The 20,519-nt window shown below is 45.6% G+C and overlaps 1 protein-coding gene across 3 annotated transcripts in view; it reads right to left on the bottom strand.

Moving 5' to 3' along the window:
• LOC129827362 (uncharacterized) overlaps nt 1-20,519 on the bottom strand; it is a 91,034-nt gene that overhangs the window by 20,258 nt on the left and 50,257 nt on the right. For 2 of the 3 annotated variants that reach the window (XM_055888138.1, XM_055888139.1), the window contains exons 5-11: nt 13,615-13,794; nt 12,856-12,945; nt 11,237-11,461; nt 10,031-10,210; nt 4,623-4,855; nt 2,083-2,212; nt 1,826-1,957 (exon numbers count right to left, since the gene is read on the bottom strand). In XM_055888138.1, coding sequence (XP_055744113.1) covers nt 1,826-1,957; nt 2,083-2,212; nt 4,623-4,855; nt 10,031-10,210; nt 11,237-11,461; nt 12,856-12,945; nt 13,615-13,794 — 1,170 coding nt within the window. The remainder of the gene's footprint in view (nt 1-1,825; nt 1,958-2,082; nt 2,213-4,622; nt 4,856-10,030; nt 10,211-11,236; nt 11,462-12,855; nt 12,946-13,614; nt 13,795-20,519) is intronic. The other variant, XM_055888140.1, reaches the window with a different exon arrangement.

The raw sequence follows: 20,519 nt of genomic DNA, 5'->3' as shown, positions 1-20,519 counted from the left end.
GTAACAACACCTGCACAGGATCGGTACATCCGAACATCACACCTGCGGGACAGTTACAGGATGGCAACAACAACTGCCTGAGTTACACCAGGAACGCACAATCCCTCCATCAGTGCTCAGACTGTCCACAATAGGCTGAGAGAGGCTGTATTGAGGGCTTGTAGGCCTGTTGTAAGGCAGGTCCTCACCAGACATCACCGGCAACAATGTTGCCTATGTGCACAAACCCACCGTCGCTGGACTAGACAGGACTGGCAAAACGTTTTCTTTCCTGATGAGTCGCGGTTTTGTCTCACCAGGGGTGATGGTTGGATTCGCGTTTATCGTCGAAGGAATGAGCGTTACACAGAGGCCTGTACTCTGGAGCGGGATCGATTTGGAGGTTGAGGGTCCGTCATGGTCTGGGGGCGGTGTGTCACAGTATCATCGGACTGAGCTTGTTGTCATTGCAGGCAATCTCAACGCTGTGCGTTACAGGGAAGACATCCTCCTCCCTCATGTGGTACCCTTCCTGCAGGCTCATGCTGACATGACCCTCCAGGATGACAATGCCACCAGCCATACTGCTCGTTCTGTGCGTGATTTCCTGCAAAACATGAATGTAAGTGTTCTGCCATGGCCAGCAAAGAGCCCGGATCTCAATCCTATTGAGCACGTCTGGGACCTGTTGGATCGGAGGGTGAGGGCTAGGGCCTTTCCCCGCAGAAAGATCTCTGAACTTGCAAGTGCCTTGGTGGAAGAACTGGCAAATCTGGTGCAGTCCATGAGGAGGAGATGCACTGCAGCACTTAATGCAGCTGGTGGCCACACCAGATACTGGCTGTTACTTTTGATTTTGACCCCGCCTTTGTTCAGGAACACATTATTCCATTTCTGTTAGCCACATGTCTGTGGAACTTGTTCAGTTTATGTCTCAGTAGTTGAATCTTGTTATGTTCAAACAAATACTTACACATGTTAAGTTTGCTGAAAATAAATGCAGAGAGGACATTTATTTTTTTGCTGACTTTACATTTGTGTATATAGTTATTTAAAATAGAGAGAATCCATGTCTCATCATGATTCAGTAAATTAGCCTGTTGAGATCAGATGTGTCTGGTCTCCACGTACTGTTAAGGATGCGAGGGTGAGAGGATGAGAGGAGAGTAGGAGATTTGAGAGAAGGAGGAGAGGAGGAGAGAAGGAGAGGAGGAGATTTGAGCGGGGGAGAGGAGGAGAGAAGGAGAGGATGAGAGGAGGGGAGGAGAGAATGAGAGGATGAGAGGATGAGGGGAGGAGAGGAGGAGAGAAGGAGAGGATGAGAGGATGAGAGGAGGGGAGGAGAGGAGAGGATGAGAGGAGGAGGGGATGAGAGGAGGAGAGAAGGAGAGGATGAGAGGAGGAGGGAAGAAGAGGATGAGAGGAGGAGGGAAGAAGAGGAGAGAAGGAGAGGATGCGAGGATGAGAGGATGAGGGGAGGAGAGGAGGAGGGAAGAAGAGGAGAGAAGGAGAGGATGCGAGGATGAGAGGATGAGAGGAGGAGGGGATGAGAGAAGGAGAGGATGAGAGGAGTTTCATACCTTCTACATATACCAGAACTGGTTTGGAGCAGGACAGAGAGGGGGGTTTCATACCTTCTACATATACCAGAACTGGTTTGGAGCAGGACAGAGAGGGGGGTTTCATACCTTCTACATATACCTGAACTGGTTTGGAGCAGGACAGAGAGGGGTTTCATACCTTCTACATATACCAGAACTGGTTTGGAGCAGGACAGAGAGGGGTTTCATACCTTCTACATATACCAGAACTGGTTTGGAGCAGGACAGAGAGGGGGGTTTCATACCTTCTTACAGAGGACCAGCTGGTGATCAAAGAGGAAGAAGACCCGCTGCTGACTGCGTCCATAGGGCTGGTAGATCCAAGACATTTCTCCTGTATAGATCAACTCTGAGCTCCGGTCCAGGATGTCATCACCCTGGGGACAATAATATTACATAGCTTTATTTAGCACTATTCAAGGACCTAAAGACGCTTGTTTTAAACACACACACACACACTCCGTTAAGGGTTGGTTAATTCCGAGTGGTGTACAGTATGTACCTCCCAGTCCAGGACGGAGGCCTGCCATTGGGCAATCTTGTCAATGTTCTCCAGCCTCCTCTTCCTCTCATTGATCTGCTGAGTGACGTTACGCATCACCGCCAGCGCCGCCGCCACGTAGCGATAGTCACTATGGAAACAGAACACACATTACAACCAACACGTAGCGATAGTCACTATGGAGACAGAACACACATTACAACCCCAACATAGTAATGGTCACTGTGGAGACAGAAGACACATTACAACCCCCACGTAGCGATAGTCACTATGGAGACAGAAGACACATTACAACCACCATGTAGCGATAGTCACTATGGAGACAGAAGACACATTACAACCCCAACATAGTAATGGTCACTGTGGAGACAGAAGACACATTACAACCCCCACGTAGCGATAGTCACTATGGAGACAGAAGACACATTACAACCACCACGTAGCGATAGTCACTATGGAGACAGAACACACATTACAACCACCACATAATAATAGTCACTATTGAGACAGAACACACATTACAACCACCACGTAGCGATAGTCGCTATGGAGACAGAACACACATTACAACCACCATATAATAATAGTCACTATGGCGACAGAACACACATTACAACCCCAACATAGTAATGGTCACTATGGAGACAGAAGACACATTACAACCCCCACGTAGCGATAGTCACTATGGAGACAGAACACACATTACAACCACCACGTAGCGATAGTCGCTATGGAGACAGAACACACATTACAACCACCATATAATAATAGTCACTATGGCGACAGAACACACATTACAACCCCAACATAGTAATGGTCACTATGGAGACAGAAGACACATTACAACCCCCACGTAGCGATAGTCACTATGGAGACAGAAGACACATTACAACCACCACGTAGCGATAGTCACTATGGAGACAGAACACACATTACAACCACCACATAATAATAGTCACTATGGCGACAGAACACACATTACAACCCCAACATAGTAATGGTCACTATGGAGACAGAAAACACATTACAACCACCACGTAGCGATAGTCACTATGGAGACAGAACACACATTACAACCACCACGTAGCGATAGTCACTATGGCGACAGAAAACACATTACAACCCCAACATAGTAATGGTCACTATGGAGACAGAAAACACATTACAACCACCACGTAGCGATAGTCACTATGGAGACAGAAGACACATTACAACCACCACGTAACTGTCACGATCGTCTTGCTGTGAGAGATTGGACCAAGGCGCAGCGTGTGCAAAATACATCTTCTTTTATTTAAGAAGAGAGAAAAAACAAACAAGAAACGAACAACTAATCACGAACTAACAAAATAACAAAACTGACGACCGTGAAGCTAATAATACAGATAGTGCTGACACAAACACTACACATAGACAATACAAAAACACACAAAGACAACCCACCCCAACTCACGCCCTGACCAACTAAATAAATAAAAGAAAAAGGAACAATAGGTCAGGAATGTGACAGTAGCGATAGTCACTTTGGAGACAGAACACACATTACAACCACCACGTAGCGATAGTCACTATGGAGACAGAACACACATTACAACCACCACGTAGCGATAGTCACTATGGAGACAGAACACACATTACAACCACCACGTAGCGATAGTCACTATGGAGACAGAAAACCCATTACAACCACCACGTAGCGATAGTCACTATGGAGACAGAACACACATTACAACCACCACGTAGCGATAGTCACTATGGAGACAGAACACACATTACAACCACCACGTAGCGATAGTCACTATGGAGACAGAAAACACATTACAACCACCACGTAGCGATAGTCACTATGGAGACAGAACACACATTACAACCACCACGTAGCGATAGTCATTATGGAGACAGAACACACATTACAACCACCACGTAGCGATAGTCACTATGGAGACAGAACACACATTACAACCACCACGTAGCGATAGTCACTATGGAGACAGAACACACATTACAACCACCACGTAGCGATAGTCACTATGGAGACAGAACACACATTACAACCACCACGTAGCGATAGTCACTATGGAGACAGAACACACATTACAACCACCACGTAGCGATAGTCACTATGGAGACAGAACACACATTACAACCACCACGTAGCGATAGTCACTATGGAGACAGGACACAGGTCATTTCAGGGGGATGAATCACACCTTGCAGCAGTCGTTATTGCTACAGGTTTGTGTGTCCCAGATCAGTGTGTGTGTGTTAGTAAGTGTGTGTGTTTGTGTGTGTGTCTGTGTGTTTTGTGTCTATCTGTGGAAGCAGGCCTATCCTCCATCTTGCAGACACACGACACACAGACTTAGAGAGAGACAGACTTAGAGACAGACAGAGAGACAGATATCTGGCAGATAGAGTTAAGAGTGTTGGCCGCTGCCCCTGTCTGGCTCTGAGAGTGTGATTTGTGAATGACCTGGAGCCGGATGAGACAAACACAGCTGAAGGACTGACTTTGTGTGTGTGTGTGTCTGTAATCCTACCTGTGTTCCTGTGCGGTGTATTTGAGCAGCTCGGCCAGCTGCAGGGGGTATTTGCAGATCTTCTGTACGGGTGTGAGGAGGAAGCCGTCGATAGCGATGTCGATCATCTGCTGAAGCAGACGACAGGCCTCGAAGAAGTGCTGGTACCTCCCGTCTCTCATCAGCTTGGACAGCTCCATACACGCATCCAGGTGGTTGTTACAGTACTCAGAGTAGATCCAGAAGCCGTCTTGCTGGGGGACAAAACAACAATGGAGGAGATGAGGAGATGGTTCATTTGTGATTTGAGACTATAAGTCCTACTGCAGGTATCATATGGTTGTTCAGCAGGCTTCTATCTTCAAATCAAATCAAATCAAATGTTATTTGTCACATGCGCCGAATACAACAGGTGTAGTAGACCTTACAGTAAAATGCTGAATACAACAGGTGTAGTAGACCTTACAGTAAAATGCTGAATACAACAGGTGTAGTAGACCTTACAGTAAAATGCTGAATACAACAGGTGTAGTAGACCTTACAGTGAAATGCTGAATACAACAGGTGTAGTAGACCTTACAGTGAAATGCTGAATACAACAGGTGTAGTAGACCTTACAGTGAAATGCTGAATACAACAGGTGTAGTAGACCTCACAGTGAAATGCTGAATACAACAGGTGTAGTAGACCTCACAGTGAAATGCTGAATACAACAGGTGTAGTAGACCTCACAGTGAAATGCTGAATACAACAGGTGTAGGTAGACCTTACAGTGAAATGCTGAATACAACAGGTGTAGTAGACCTTACAGTGAAATGCTGAATACAACAGGTGTAGTAGACCTTACAGTGAAATGCTGAATACAACAGGTGTAGTAGACCTTACAGTGAAATGCTTACTTACAAGCCCTGAAACAACAATGCTTTAAGATGTTTTAAGAAAAATAAGTGAAAAATAAATAGAAACTAAAAGTAACAAATAATTAAACAGCAGCAGTAAAATAACAGTAGAGAGGCTATATACAGGGGGTACCGGTAGAGAGTCAATGTGCGGGGGCACCGGTTAGTTGAGGTAATTGAGGTAATATATACATGTACGTAGAGTTAAAGTGACTATGCATAGATTAATAACTGAGTAGCAGCAGTGTAAAAGAGGGGTCTGGGTAGCCCTTAGATTAGCTGTTCAGGAGTCTTATGGCTTGGGGGTAGAAGCTGTTGACAAGCCTTTTGGACATAGACTTGGCGATCCGGTACCGCTTGCCGTGTGGTAGCAGAAAGGACAGTCTATGACTAGGGTGGCTGGAGTCTTCAACAATTTTTAGGGCCTTCCTCTGACACCGCCTGGTATAGAGGTCCTGGATGGCAGGAGGCTTGACCCCAGTGATGTACCCTCTGTAGTGTCGGAGGCCAAGCAGTTGCCATATCAGGAAAATCATCTCCTTTGTCTTGATCACATTGAAGGAAAGGTTGTTGCCCTGGCACCACACGGCCAGGTCTCTGACCTCCCTATAGGCTGTCTCATTGTTGTTGGTGATCAGGCCTACCACTGTTGTGTCATCGGCGAACTTGATGATGGTGTTGGAGTCGTGCCTGGCCCTGCAGTCATGAGTGAATAGGGAGTACAGGAGGGAACTGAGCATGTACCCCTGAGGAGCCCCCGTGTTAAGGATCAGCGTGGCAGATGTGTTGTTACCTACCCTTACCACCTGGGGGTGGCCTGTCAGGAAGCTGTTAAGGAAGCTGTTAAGGAACCTTTTGAACCTAGACTTGAGGAACCTTTTGGACCTAGACTTGGTGCTCCGGTACCACTTGCCGTGCGGTAGCAAAGAGAGAAGTCTACGACTTGGGTAACTGGAGTCTTTGACAATTTTTAGGGTCTTCCTCTGACACCGCCTAGTATATGAGTGCTGGATGTCAGGAGGCTTGGCCCAAGTGATGTACTGGGCCGTACGCACTCCCCTCTGTAGTGCCTTATGGTCGGATGCCGAGCAGTTGCCATACCAGGCGGTGATGCAACCGGTCAGGATGCTCTTGATGGTGCAGCTGTAGAACTTTTTGAGGATCTGGGCACCCATGCCAAATCTTTTCAGTCTCCTGAGGGGGAAAAGGCGTTGTCGTGCCCTCTTCATGACTTTTTTGGTGTGTTTGGACCATGATAGTTTGTTGGTGAGGTGAACGCCAAGGATCTTGAAACTCTCGCCCGCTCCTCTACAGCCCCATTGATGTGAATGGGGGCGTGTTCGGCCATCCATTTTCTGTAGTCATATGTCTTGCTCACGTTGAGGGAGAGGTTGTTCTCCTGGCACCACACTGCCAAATCTCTCCCTATAGACTGTCTCATCGTTGTCGGTGTTTAGGTGGTGTCCCAGGGTCCTTAGCTTAGTGATGAGCTATGGTGTTGAACGCTGAGCTGTAGTCAATGAACAGAATTCACACATTTGTCCAGTTGTGTAAGGGCAGTGTGGAGTGCGATTGAGATTGCATCATCTGTGGATCTGTTGGGCCGGTATGCGAATTGGAGTGGGTCTAGTGCTTCAGGGATAATGGTGTTGATGTGAGACATGACCAGCCTTTCAAAGAACTTCAAGGCTACCGACGTGAGTGCTATGGGGCTGTAGTCATTTAGGCAGGTTACCTTCACTTTCTTGGGCACAGGGACTATGGTGGTCTGCTTGAAACATGTAGGTATTACAGACTCTGTAAGGGAGAGGTTGAAAATGTCAGTAAAGATACTTGCCAGTTGGCCGTGCATGCTCTGAGTACACGTCCTGGTTATTCTTCTGGCCCTGCGGCCTTGTGAATGTTGACCTATTTAAAGGTCTTGCTCACATCGGCAACGGAGAGCGTGATCACTCAGTCATCTGGAACAGCTGGTGCTCTCATGCATGCTTCAGTGTTGCTTGCCTTGAAGCGAGCATAAAAGGCATTTAGCCCATCTGGTAGGCTTGTGTCACTGGGCAGCTCGTTTCCCTTTGTAGTCCGTAATTGCCTCTCCATTCGACAAGCGTCAGAGCCGGTGTAGTAGGGATTCAATTTTCGTCCTGTATTGTCGCTTTTCCTGTTTGATGGTTCATCTGTGGGCATAGCGGGATTTCTTATAGGCGTTTTCAAGTGTTTAGTGTTCAGCTCCATGAAAGTGGCAGCTCTAGCCTTTAGCTCGGTGCGGATGTTGCCAGTAATCCATGGCTTCTGGTTGGGATATGTACGTACAGTCACTGTGGGGACGACGTCGTCGATGCACTTATTGATGAAGCCGGTGACTGAGGTGGTATACTCCTCAATGCCATTGGATGAATACCGGAACATATTCCAGTCTGTGCTAGCAAAACAGTCCTGTAGCGTAGCATCCACGTCATCTGACCACTTGCGTATTGAGCGAGTCACTGGTACTTCCTGCTTTAGTTTTTGCTTGTAAGCAGAAATCAGGAGGATAGAATTATGGTCAAATTTTCCAAATGGAGGGCGAGGGAGAGCTTTGTACGCATCTCTGTGTGTGGAGTAAAGGAGGTCTAGATTTTTTTTCCTCTGGTCGCACATGTGAAATGCTGGTAGAAATGAGGTAAAACAGATTTAAGTTTGCCTGCATTTAAAGTCCCCGGCCAGTAGGAGAGCTGCTTCTGGATGAACATTTTCTGGTTTGCTTATGGCCTTATACAGCTGGTTTAGAGCGGTCTTAGTGTCAGTGTCGGTTTGTGGTGGAAAATAGATGGTTACGAAAAATATAGATTGGTAGATAGCGTGCTCTGTAGCTTATAATGTGGTACTCTACCTCAGGCGAGCAATACCTTGAGAATACGTTAATATTAGACATTGTCACACACTCCCACTTCTCGTCTTACCAGACATAGCTGTTCTGTCCTGCTGATGCATGGAAAACCCAGCCAACTGTATCCGTGTCGTCGTTCAGCCACGACTCGGTGAAAAGAAGATGTTACAGATTTAATGTCTCAATGGTAGGATAGTCTTTAATGGAGCTCATCCAGTTTATTCTCCAGTGATTGCACGTTGGCCAACAGAATTGATGGTGGAGGCGGGTTACGCACTCGCCGACGAATTCTCACAAGGCACCCTGATCTGTGTCCCCTACATTTCCTTATTTTCTTCATCTGAATTATGGGGATTTGGGCCTTGTCTGGGAGCAACATTATATTCTTCACGTCAGACTCATTAAAGAAAACATCTTTATTCAGTTCGAGGTGAGTAATCGCTGTTCTGATATCCAGAAGCTCTTTTCGGTCATAAGAGACAGCATCAACATTATGTAGAAAATCAACATTATGTAGAAAATAAGTTACAAATAGGGGCCTCCCGAGTGGCGCAGCAGGGTGGCTTTACTTGGATCATCGTGCTCTAGTGACTCCTTGTGGCGGGCCGGGCACCTGCAGGCTGACTTCTGTCGTCAGTTGAACGGTGTTCCCTCCGACACATTGGTGCGACTGGCTTCCGGGTTAAGCGGGCGGTAAGAAGCGTATTTGGCGGGTCATGTTTTGGGGGACGCATGACTCAACTTTCGCCTCTCCCAAGCCTGTTGGGGAGTTGCAGCGATTGAGACACGTTACAAACAATGTGAAAAACACACAAAATAGCACAATTGGTTAAGAACACGTAAAACGGCAGCCATCCCCTCAGCTCCAATCTGACTATCATCTTTGTGTTGAGTAATAACTTACATGTTCTAGAAAGCAGGGTCCTATCTAGGTAGTAACTTACCTGTTCTAGAAAGCAGGGTCCTATCTAGGTAGTAACTTACCTGTTCTAGAAAGCAGTGTCCTATCTAGGTAGTAACTTACCTGTTCTAGAAAGCAGGGTCATATCTAGGTAATAACTTACATGTTCTAGAAAGCAGGGTCCTATCTAGGTAGGAACTTACCTGTTCTAGAAAGCAGTGTCCTATCTAGGTAGTAACTTACCTGTTCTAGAAAGCAGGGTCATATCTAGGTAATAACTTACATGTTCTAGAAAGCAGGGTCCTATCTAGGTAGGAACTTACCTGTTCTAGAAAGCAGTGTCCTATCTAGGTAGTAACTTACCTGTTCTAGAAAGCAGGGTCCTATCTAGGTAGTAACTTACCTGTTCTGGAAAGCAGTGTCCTATCTAGGTAGTAACTTACCTGTTCTAGAAAGCAGTGTTCTATCTAGGTAGTAACTTACATGTTCTAGAAAGCAGGGTCATATCTAGGTAGTAACTTACCTGTTCTAGAAAGCAGGGTTCTATCTAGGTAGTAACTTACATGTTCTAGAAAGCAGGGTCCTATCTAGGTAGGAACTTACCTGTTCTAGAAAGCAGTGTCCTATCTAGGTAGTAACTTACCTGTTCTAGAAAGCAGGGTCCTATCTAGGTAGTAACTTACCTGTTCTAGAAAGCAGGGTCCTATCTAGGTAGTAACTTACCTGTTCTAGAAAGCAGGGTTCTATCTAGGTAGTAACTTACATGTTCTAGAAAGCAGGGTCCTATCTCAGACAGGTGTGGTTCCTCGTTGTTGTATTGTTTCTCCAGGTCTCTAACGAAGCCCATCTGGAAACGGTAGATGTCCTCGATGTTCCCAAAGATCACCCTCAGCTGGTCATCGTTAAACATGTCTACCCTCTTCCTACACTGACGCAGGTAGCCCTGGAAGAAAGGGATTTATACATAGAGTAGGATGGGGATAAGCAAAGGCTTGTGTGTGTGTGTGTGTGTGTGTGTGTGTGTGTGTGTGTGTGTGTGTGTGTGTGTGTGTGTGTGTGTGTGTGTGTGTGTGTGTGTGTGTGTGTGTGTGTGTGTGTGTGTGTGTGTGTGTGTGTGTGTGTGTGTGTGTCTGCTCATGCTTGTGTGTGTGTGTGTGTGTGTGTGTGAGTGTGTGTGTGTGTGTGTGTGTGTGTGTGTGTGTGTGTGTGTGTGTGTATGTGTGTGTGTGTGTGTGTGTGTGTGTGTGTGTGTGTGTGTGTCTGCTCATGCTTGTGTGTGTGTGTGTGTGTGTGTGTGTGTGTGTGTGTGTGTGTGTGTGTGTGTGTGTGTGTGTGTGTGTGTGTGTGTGTGTGTGTGTCTGCTCATGCTTGTGTGTGTCTGAGTGTGTGTGTCTGAGTGTGTGTGTGTGTGTGTGTGTGTGTGTGTGTGTGTGTGTGTGTGTGTGTGTGTGTGTGTGTGTGTGTGTGTGTGTGTGTGTGTGTGTGTGTGTGTGTGTGTGTGTGTGTGTGTGTGTGTGTGTGTGCTGGTGTGTGGGTTCCCACATTTCAACATATTTTCCTGTACTCTCCCAAATATCCCTGGAGAGAATCATGAAAGCAGATTGAGTCTAGTTTTAATCAATCCACCACAGTAACACTACTTCTATAATCAATTCAACACAGTTAGACTACTCTTCCAAGAGAGCTCACGTGCCCCTGCATGTGTGTGTGTGTGTGTGTGTGTTTGTCGGTTTGTGTGTGTGTATGTGTGTGGTGTATTGTGTGTGTGTGTGTGTGTGTGTGTGTGTGTGTGTGTGTGTGTGTGTGTGTGTGTGTGTGTGTGTGTGTGTGTGTGTGTGTGTGTGTGTGTGTGTGTGTGTGTGTGTGTGTGTGTGTGTGTGTGTGTGTGTGTGTGTGTGTGTGTGTGCGTTTTCCCAAGTGTGCAAGTAGATGTGTGTGTATGCGTGTGCACGTATGTATGTGTGTGTACCTCACAGATGTCCTTGAGGTGTTTGATGTAGTGTCTCTCTGTGCTCATGATCTCATTGATGACGTTGGCTCTCATCTGGTCACGGTTCTGAAGCGGCGAGCCCAGACACAGGCAGTCGTTGGTCGGATCCAGGTGACCGTTAGCCATTTCACTGGTCCCCTCCACAGGCTCCACCCCCCCATCCTCCTGGTTCACCCACAGCTGAGGAGACCAACACACACACTCCTGAATGGGAGATAAAATGATGACTACATACTACTACTATCAGAGGGCTTTAACACAGTAAACATCACATCCCTTAGTTCATCTCTTCCTCTTCCAGACATCTTTTAATCACTTGTTCCAGTTTCAGGTTGTAGTTGGCAGCTCTGGGGCTCAGAGGAGAGTAGACAGAGGGACAGCGAGAGACAGAGAGAGAGAGAGAGAGAGAGAGAGAGAGTCAGGGGGGATCTTTGTTCCAGCATTGAGCTGTAGACACACACACACACATACATACAAAACACACTGCTCAGCTTGAGGTAGGTTAGAGGGGATCAGACGCCTGGTACGGTAGCCAAGCCAACACCTGATGATGAAACACTGTGTGCCTACTGAACATCTAAGAGGCGACGGTTGTAATGCCAAACACACGGCGCCATGCAGCTTCACAACAACAAGCAGAGAGACGGGTGGAGACAACTGGTGCTACTGTGCTAATGTGCTACTGTGCTACTGTGCTAATGTTCTACTGTGCTTCTGTGCTACTGTGCTACTGTGCTACTGTGCTACTGTGCTACTGTGCTACTGTGCTAATGTGCTAATGTTCTACTGTGCTTCTGTGCTACTGTGCTAATGTGCTACTGTACTAATGTGCTACTCTGCTAATGTGCTACTGTGCTACTGTGCTAATGTGCTACTGTGCTACTGTGCTACTGTGGAAGACGGTGCTCCCAAATTGTACCATATTCCCTTTATAGTGCACTACTTTCAACCACTACATAGGTAAAAAGGGTGCCATTTGGGACGCATCGTGGAGCAAAGACTGCAGTACGAAGACTTATTAACAAACTATAAAAAGAGTAAAAAATCTTAAATATTTAAAAAAGGAGTAATACAGAAAGGAGAAAAAATGAAAGGCTGTAACTTCTCTATACAATATCCTGTTGTGATGAGTCCCAATCTGTGACTGAGGTTCTGGAAACGTTAGATGTGCGTTGGTTGATTGGTTGGGTAATGTTGGGAGACGTTGCGTTGGCAGACTGAGGCGGTGGGTGGTGGGTGGAGTATGGCTGGATGGTTGATTGGTTGGGTAATGTTGGGAGACGTTGCGTTGGCAGACTGAGGCGGTGGGTGGTGGGTGGAGTATGGCTGGATGGCTGATTGGTTGGGTAATGTTGGGAGACGTTGCGTTGGCAGACTGAGGCGGTGGGTGGTGGGTGGAGTATGGCTGGATGGCTGATTGGTTGGGTAATGTTGGGAGACGTTGCGTTGGCAGACTGAGGCGGTGGGTGGTGGGTGGAGTATGGCTGGATGGTTGATTGGTTGGGTAATGTTGGGAGACGTTGCGTTGGCAGACTGAGGCGGTGGGTGGTGGGTGGAGTATGGCTGGATGGTTGATTGATGACGTTGGGGAAACGCACCTTAGACGTAGTGTTTAGGAACCGAGGAGTTGCTATGGGGTTGATATAGAAAAGCTGTTTTGTTTGGGGTTGAGGAGGGTGGGGTTCGACCTTAGAGAGAGAGAATGACAGAAACACACCGGTTCACTCAATGCCTGGATCGACTCAATGGATGGAGAGCTGGGGGGGGGGTGGGGAGAAATTGGTTCCTAGTTCCTAGCCCCTAGACATGGAGTTGTCAGGGTTGGGATGGCCATTGGGGAGTCTGGAGAAAGCCTTGACTTGGTAATGTATGGAGCCTTTACTCAGATAAGTATGAAGTGTTTACTAGGTAGTGTATGAACTCTTTAGCTGTAGTGTGTGTAGCCTTTACCAGGTAATGTATGAAGCTAACAGGAAGTGCACTGTGCTGGCTTGGATTTCACACTGTTCAGCAGGGTTTCAGCTACTAAAGTAGATGTGTTACCAGGCCAGTATAGCACGGCTCGGCTCGGCTCGGCTTTGCCCTACAGATGTAGGATCTTTATTTGATCACCCTGTTCACGAGAACTTAAAACTTAAAACTTTGTCATTTATATTTTGACTTGATTTTCCCCAAAAATGTATCAACCCCTACAAAAATGTCCATTAATTATAATCTACATAAAAATGCACATTTCCTGTTGCGGCAGGATTCTTTTTTCTGCTGTAGCAAACTGGCTCAAATGAAGATCCTACATGTGTATAGTGTGAATCGGGGTAGTCAGAAGACCGGGGTGACGTGTGGTATCACTAGCTCACCCGTACAAAGCTGGCGGGGAACCACCCCTCCTCCTCGTCGATCTGACCCCACCACCAGTCCTTATTGGACGCGTCTAGCACCTTGATGACATCACCGGCCTTAAACGCCAACTCTCGGTCGGCCATGGTCACATGGTCCCATACTGCCTCAGCGCTGACGATAGATCCTCCACTTATCAACTGGAGACAAGGAACAAGGGAAGAGAGGGAGGGAGAGAGAGAGAGAGAGGAGGGAGAGTGGGGATAGAGAAATGGAGAGCAGAGAGGAAAGAGAGAGGGAGAGAGTTTGGGTGGAGAGAGAGAAAAGGGGGGAGGCCGGAGTGAGTGAGAGAGAGAGATTAAGTGATTATTCTCAATTCCACTGACACAAACACACACACAATATCATCAAGCTATTTTTTATTGAACTGCAATGAGAATAAATTGAATTAACCTCTGTGATCCAGGCTATTAGGTCATTATCAGAAGCTTACAGCCAAGTGAAACACCATTAGCAACGATGTCATGTCAGCCACCTTGGGGAGGCACTGCTCACCAGAAAAGAGAACATGCTGAGGCAGGAATCGCTAAAAATCACTATTGTAAGAAAGTGTGGGGTATTTAGTCAGTTTAGTCCTAATTCCGTGCTCACACCCCCATCTAATCGCATGTGAGTGAGCCCCTTGTGCTTCAGACCCACACAGAGGAATGCATGTTAATAACAGCACTCAGAGCTAAAGTCATTAGCATCTCATCATCGCTAACACAACAACAACCAAGACACAACACAGTAGGCAGGTAACCCCACCAGCGTCAGCGCAGGTAACCCCACCAGCGCCAGCGCAGGTAACCCCACCAGCGTCAGCGCGGGTAACCCCACCAGCGTCAGCGCAGGTAACCCCACCAGCGTCAGCGCAGGTAACCCCACCAGCGTCAGCGCAGGTAACCCCACCAGCGTCAGCGCAGGTAACCCCACCAGCGTCAGCGCAGGTAACCCCACCAGCGTCAGCACAGGTAATCCCACCAGCGTCAGCACAGGCAACCCCACCAGCGTCAGCACAGGCAACCCCACCAGCTTCAGCACAGGTAACCCCACCAGCGTCAGCACAGGTAACCCCACCAGCGTCAGCACAGGTAACCCCACCAGCGTCAGCACAGGTAACCCCACCAGCGTCAGCACAGGTAACCCCACCAGCGTCAGCACAGGTAACCCCACCAGCGTCAGCACAGGCTCTGTGACTGATTGATTATAAAATTACAGCAGCATTAATGTAATATAAGTATCAAGGACCAACGATTGCTCAGATTTTCTGTCAGACTCTTTCTCTGTTACAGTGTGTGTGCTCACTATTTGTGTGTGTTGTTGTTGCACTTATAAAACACATTTTCTGCTCTGTATCTGTAAGCGTCTGATAAATAAGATACATAACGACTAATGAAAATACACACACCAATTTAACTCCACGAAATTATGCAAATGAACCTATAGACCGATAAGCATGACTGGTCAAATGTACTGTATTTCCATCAACTGGTATTTCCATCAATGAATAGGCAAAAAAACATAATTTTACAATGGGATTTTTCTTCTTCTCCCGGATTATTTTATTTATTCGCTTTAAAAAAAAAATGGCCAAAAACCAGCTATTAGCGGCTAACAGAAACCCTTGTGTGTGTGAGTGCGTGTGATGTGTGTTTTTCAGGGAGGTTATCAGTATTCTGTGAGGAGGCTCAGGGGTAAAGGTCCTTCTTATTAGAGGAGCAGAGAAGTCAGTGATGACATCATTAGTCTGTTCCGTGTAGGAGCCACCACCCTCACACACACCTCCACCACCACCCATCATTATCCATCACTCTGAGTAATGTCTCCATGGCACCTTGAGACAGGCACAGACTTCAAAATATACACACACACACACACACACACACACACACACACACACACACACACACACACACACACACACACACACACACACACACACACACACACACACACACACACACACACACAGTTCAACTGCAGTTTGCCTCTTAAACTCCGCCTCCAGCCATGCTTCCTAGTGGCCTGCTGGGACATCTCAGGGAGAAGAGTCAATGAGACGAGAGATGATAGCGGAGAGATCATAGAGAGAGTCTGGCCATTCATTCAGCTTTCAACCATAAAGCATTAGAATGGTTCACTAGAAACAATGGCTATGGCCCTGCGGCTTGTGTGGAGTTTTCGGTACAACAGAAAATCAATGGCCCTCAGTAAGGAGTGTATTGGCTTCTCTGATCATGCCGTTCTGTTTTTGAGTTCCCTATTTTACATACTGTATGTTTCCATTGCAGTTTCAATCAAAAGCATTATAACTCCAAGGCAGACATGTTAGTGTGCCTCAATATCGACCAATCACAGTCAGCCTGCAAGGTGACAGGGAGATTAGGTTCTCCTAACCTCTAACCTCTAGTGATTGATGTGTAGGCTAATATTCAAGACATCAGCAGAGAGGATGAAGATTCCTGAGCAGACCCTTAACCCCTAACCCTTAACCCTTAACCCTTAACCCCTAACCCTTAACCCCTAACCCGTAACCCTTAACCCCTAACCCTTAACCCCTAACCCTTAACCCCTAACCCGTAACCCTTAACCCCTAACCCTTAACCCCTAACCCTTAACCCTTAACCCCTAACCCGTAACCCTTAACCCGTAACCCTTAACCCCTAACCCTTAACCCCTAACCCGTAACCCATACCACTTAGGTGTTATTGTAGTTCTGAAGGGATTGGATAGCAATGTGGTGGAAATTCCTACACAGGTGCCAAGGGCGATTCATATAGGACAATTCAAAGCAGATGCCATATTTCACAGAATCCCATCCACCACCAAACCAGCTCCAAGGGACCCACCTGAGAGGGCAAAGATCCCATGCCAATTGGGGTCAGCCTCGCTCCCCTCCCCCAAACTGGATAACAAGCTCTCAATGGTCCCTGTACAACAGTACACAACCCCATTGACTAATAATACAAACTCTACTCTCTATGTAGATACACTACATGACCAAAAGTCTAATGTGATATTACAACACCGTAGCAACATCCCTCTAATGTGATATTACAACACCATAGCAACATCCCTCTAGTGTAATATTACAACACCATAGCAACATCCCTCTATATTACAACACCGTAGCAACATCCCTCTAATGTGATATTACAACACCATAGCAACATCCCTCTAGTGTAATATTACAACACCATAGCAACATCCCTCTATATTACAACACCATAGCAACATCCCTCTAGTGTGATATTACAACACCATAGCAACATCCCTCTAGTGTAATATTACAACACCATAGCAACATCCCTCTATATTACAACACCATAGCAACATCCCTCTATATTACAACACCGTAGCAACATCCCTCTAGTGTAATATTACAACACCATAGCAACATCCCTCTATATTACAACACCGTAGCAACATCCCTCTAGTGTAATATTACAACACCATAGCAACATCCCTCTAATGTGATATTACAACACCATAGCAACATCCCTCTGATGTGATATTACAACACTGTAGCAACATCCCTCTATATTACAACACCATAGCAGCATCCCTCTAGTGTGATATTACAACACCATAGCAACATCCCTCTAGTGTAATATTACAACACCATAGCAACATCCCCCTAGTGTAATATTACAACACCATAGCAACATCCCTCTATATTACAACACCATAGCAACATCCCTCTATATTACAACACCGTAGCAACATCCCTCTATTGTGATATTACAACACCATAGCAACATCCCTCTAGTGTAATATTACAACACCATAGCAACATCCCTCTAGTGTGATATTACAACACCATAGCAACATCCCTCTAGTGTGATATTACAACACCATAGCAACATCCCTCTATATTACAACACCATAGCAACATCCCTCTAGTGTGATATTACAACACCATAGCAACATCCCTCTATATTACAACACTGTAGCAACATCCCTCTAGTGTGATATTACAACACCATAGCAACATCCCTCTAGTGTGATATTACAACACCATAGCAACATCCCTCTAATGTGATATTACAACACCATAGCAACATCCCTCTAATGTGATATTACAACACCATAGCAACATCCCTCTATATTACAACACCATAGCAACATCCCTCTGGTGTGATATTACAACACCATAGCAACATCCCTCTAATGTGATATTACAACACCATAGCAACATCCCTCTGATGTGATATTACAACACCATAGCAACATCCCTCTAGTGTGATATTACAACACCATAGCAACATCCCTCTAATGTGATATTACAACACTGTAGCAACATCCCTCTATATTACAACACCATAGCAACATCCCTCTGGTGTGATATTACAACACCATAGCAACATCCCTCTAATGTGATATTACAACACCATAGCAACATCCCTCTGATGTGATATTACAACACCATAGCAACATCCCTCTGGTGTGATATTACAACACCATAGCAACATCCCTCTAATGTGATATTACAACACCGTAGCAACATCCCTCTAATGTGATATTACAACACCATAGCAACATCCCTCTGATGTGATATTACAACACTGTAGCAACATCCCTCTAATGTGATATTACAACACCATAGCAACATCCCTCTAATGTGATATTACAACACTGTAGCAACATCCCTCTAATGTGATATTACAACACCATAGCAACATCCCTCTAATGTGATATTACAACACCGTAGCAACATCCCTCTAATGTGATATTACAACACCATAGCAACATCCCTCTAATGTGATATTACAACACTGTAGCAACATCCCTCTAGTGTAATATTACAACACCATAGCAACATCCCTCTATATTACAACACCATAGCAACATCCCTCTAGTGTGATATTACAACACCATAGCAGCATCCCTCTAGTGTGATATTACAACACCATAGCAACATCCCTCTATATTACAACACCATAGCAACATCCCTCTAGTGTGATATTACAACACCATAGCAACATCCCTCTAATGTGATATTACAACACCATAGCAACATCCCTCTAATGTGATATTACAACACCATAGCAACATCCCTCTAATGTGATATTACAACACCATAGCAGCATCCCTCTAGTGTGATATTACAACACCATAGCAACATCCCTCTAGTGTAATATTACAACACCATAGCAACATCCCTCTATATTACAACACCATAGCAACATCCCTCTATATTACAACACCATAGCAACATCCCTCTAGTGTGATATTACAACACCATAGCAACATCCCTCTAATGTGATATTACAACACCATAGCAACATCCCTCTATATTACAACACCATAGCAACATCCCTCTAGTGTGATATTACAACACCATAGCAGCATCCCTCTAGTGTGATATTACAACACCATAGCAACATCCCTCTAGTGTGATATTACAACACCATAGCAGCATCCCTCTAGTGTGATATTACAACACCATAGCAACATCCCTCTAGTGTGATATTACAACACCATAGCAACATCCCTCTAATGTGATATTACAACATCATTGCAACATCCCTCTAATGTGATATTACAACACCATAGCAACATCCCTCTAATGTGATATTACAACACCATAGCAACATTCCTCTATATTACAACACCATAGCAACATCCCTCTAGTGTGATATTACAACACCATAGCAACATCCCTCTAGTGTGATATTACAACACCATAGCAACATCCCTCTATATTACAACACTGTAGCAACATCCCTCTAGTGTGATATTACAACACCATAGCAACATCCCTCTAATGTGATATTACAACACCATAGCAACATCCCTCTAATGTGATATTACAACACCATAGCAACATCCCTCTAGTGTGATATTACAACACCATAGCAACATCCCTCTAATGTGATATTACAACACCATAGCAACATCCCTCTAATGTGATATTACAACACCATAGCAACATCCCTCTAATGTGATATTACAACACCGTAGCAACATCCCTCTAATGTGATATTACAACATCCCTCTAATGTGATATTACAACACTGTAGCAACATCCCTCTAGTGTAATATTACAACACCATAGCAACATCCCTCTAATGTGATATTACAACACCATAGCAACATCCCTCTATATTACAACACTGTAGCAACATCCCTCTAGTGTGATATTACAACACTGTAGCAACATCCCTCTAATGTGATATTACAACACCATAGCAACATCCCTCTAGTGTGATATTACAACACCGTAGCAACATCCCTCTAGTGTAATATTACAACACCATAGCAACATCCCTCTAGTGTGATATTACAACACCATAGCAACATCCCTCTAGTGTAATATTACAACACCATAGCAACATCCCTCTAGTGTGATATTACAACACCATAGCAACATCCCTCTAATGTGATATTACAACACCATAGCAACATCCCTCTATATTACAACACTGTAGCAACATCCCTCTAGTGTGATATTACAACACCATAGCAACATCCCTCTAGTGTGATATTACAACACCGTAGCAACATCCCTCTAGTGTGATATTACAACACCATAGCAACATCCCTCTAGTGTGATATTACAACACCATAGCAACATCCCTCTAGTGTGTGGGTCCAGCCAGAGCTAACACCAGTCCCTGTTCCTTCCTCTCTTCATCCCTCCATCCCCTCCCCAGGATAACAAGATCAGTTCTCTCCCTCTCTGATACATCGCAGTATTTTCCTGTAAATGAAAAGTGTTGCATAATCAATCTTCCTCCCATTCCTCCCATTACTCTCTCTCTCTCTCTCTCTCTCTCTCTCTCTCTCTCTCTCTCTCTCTCTCTCTCTCTCTCTCTCTCTGTCTCTCTCTCTCTCTCTCTCTCTCTCTCTCTCTCTTTTCCCCCTCTCCCTCTCTCTATCT

The sequence above is a fragment of the Salvelinus fontinalis genome, chromosome 29, assembly GCF_029448725.1.
Source record: "Salvelinus fontinalis isolate EN_2023a chromosome 29, ASM2944872v1, whole genome shotgun sequence".
Classification (NCBI taxonomy): domain Eukaryota; kingdom Metazoa; phylum Chordata; class Actinopteri; order Salmoniformes; family Salmonidae; genus Salvelinus; species Salvelinus fontinalis.
Note: the sequence above shows the minus strand (reverse complement) of the source record. Positions and strands in the feature narration are given on the sequence as shown.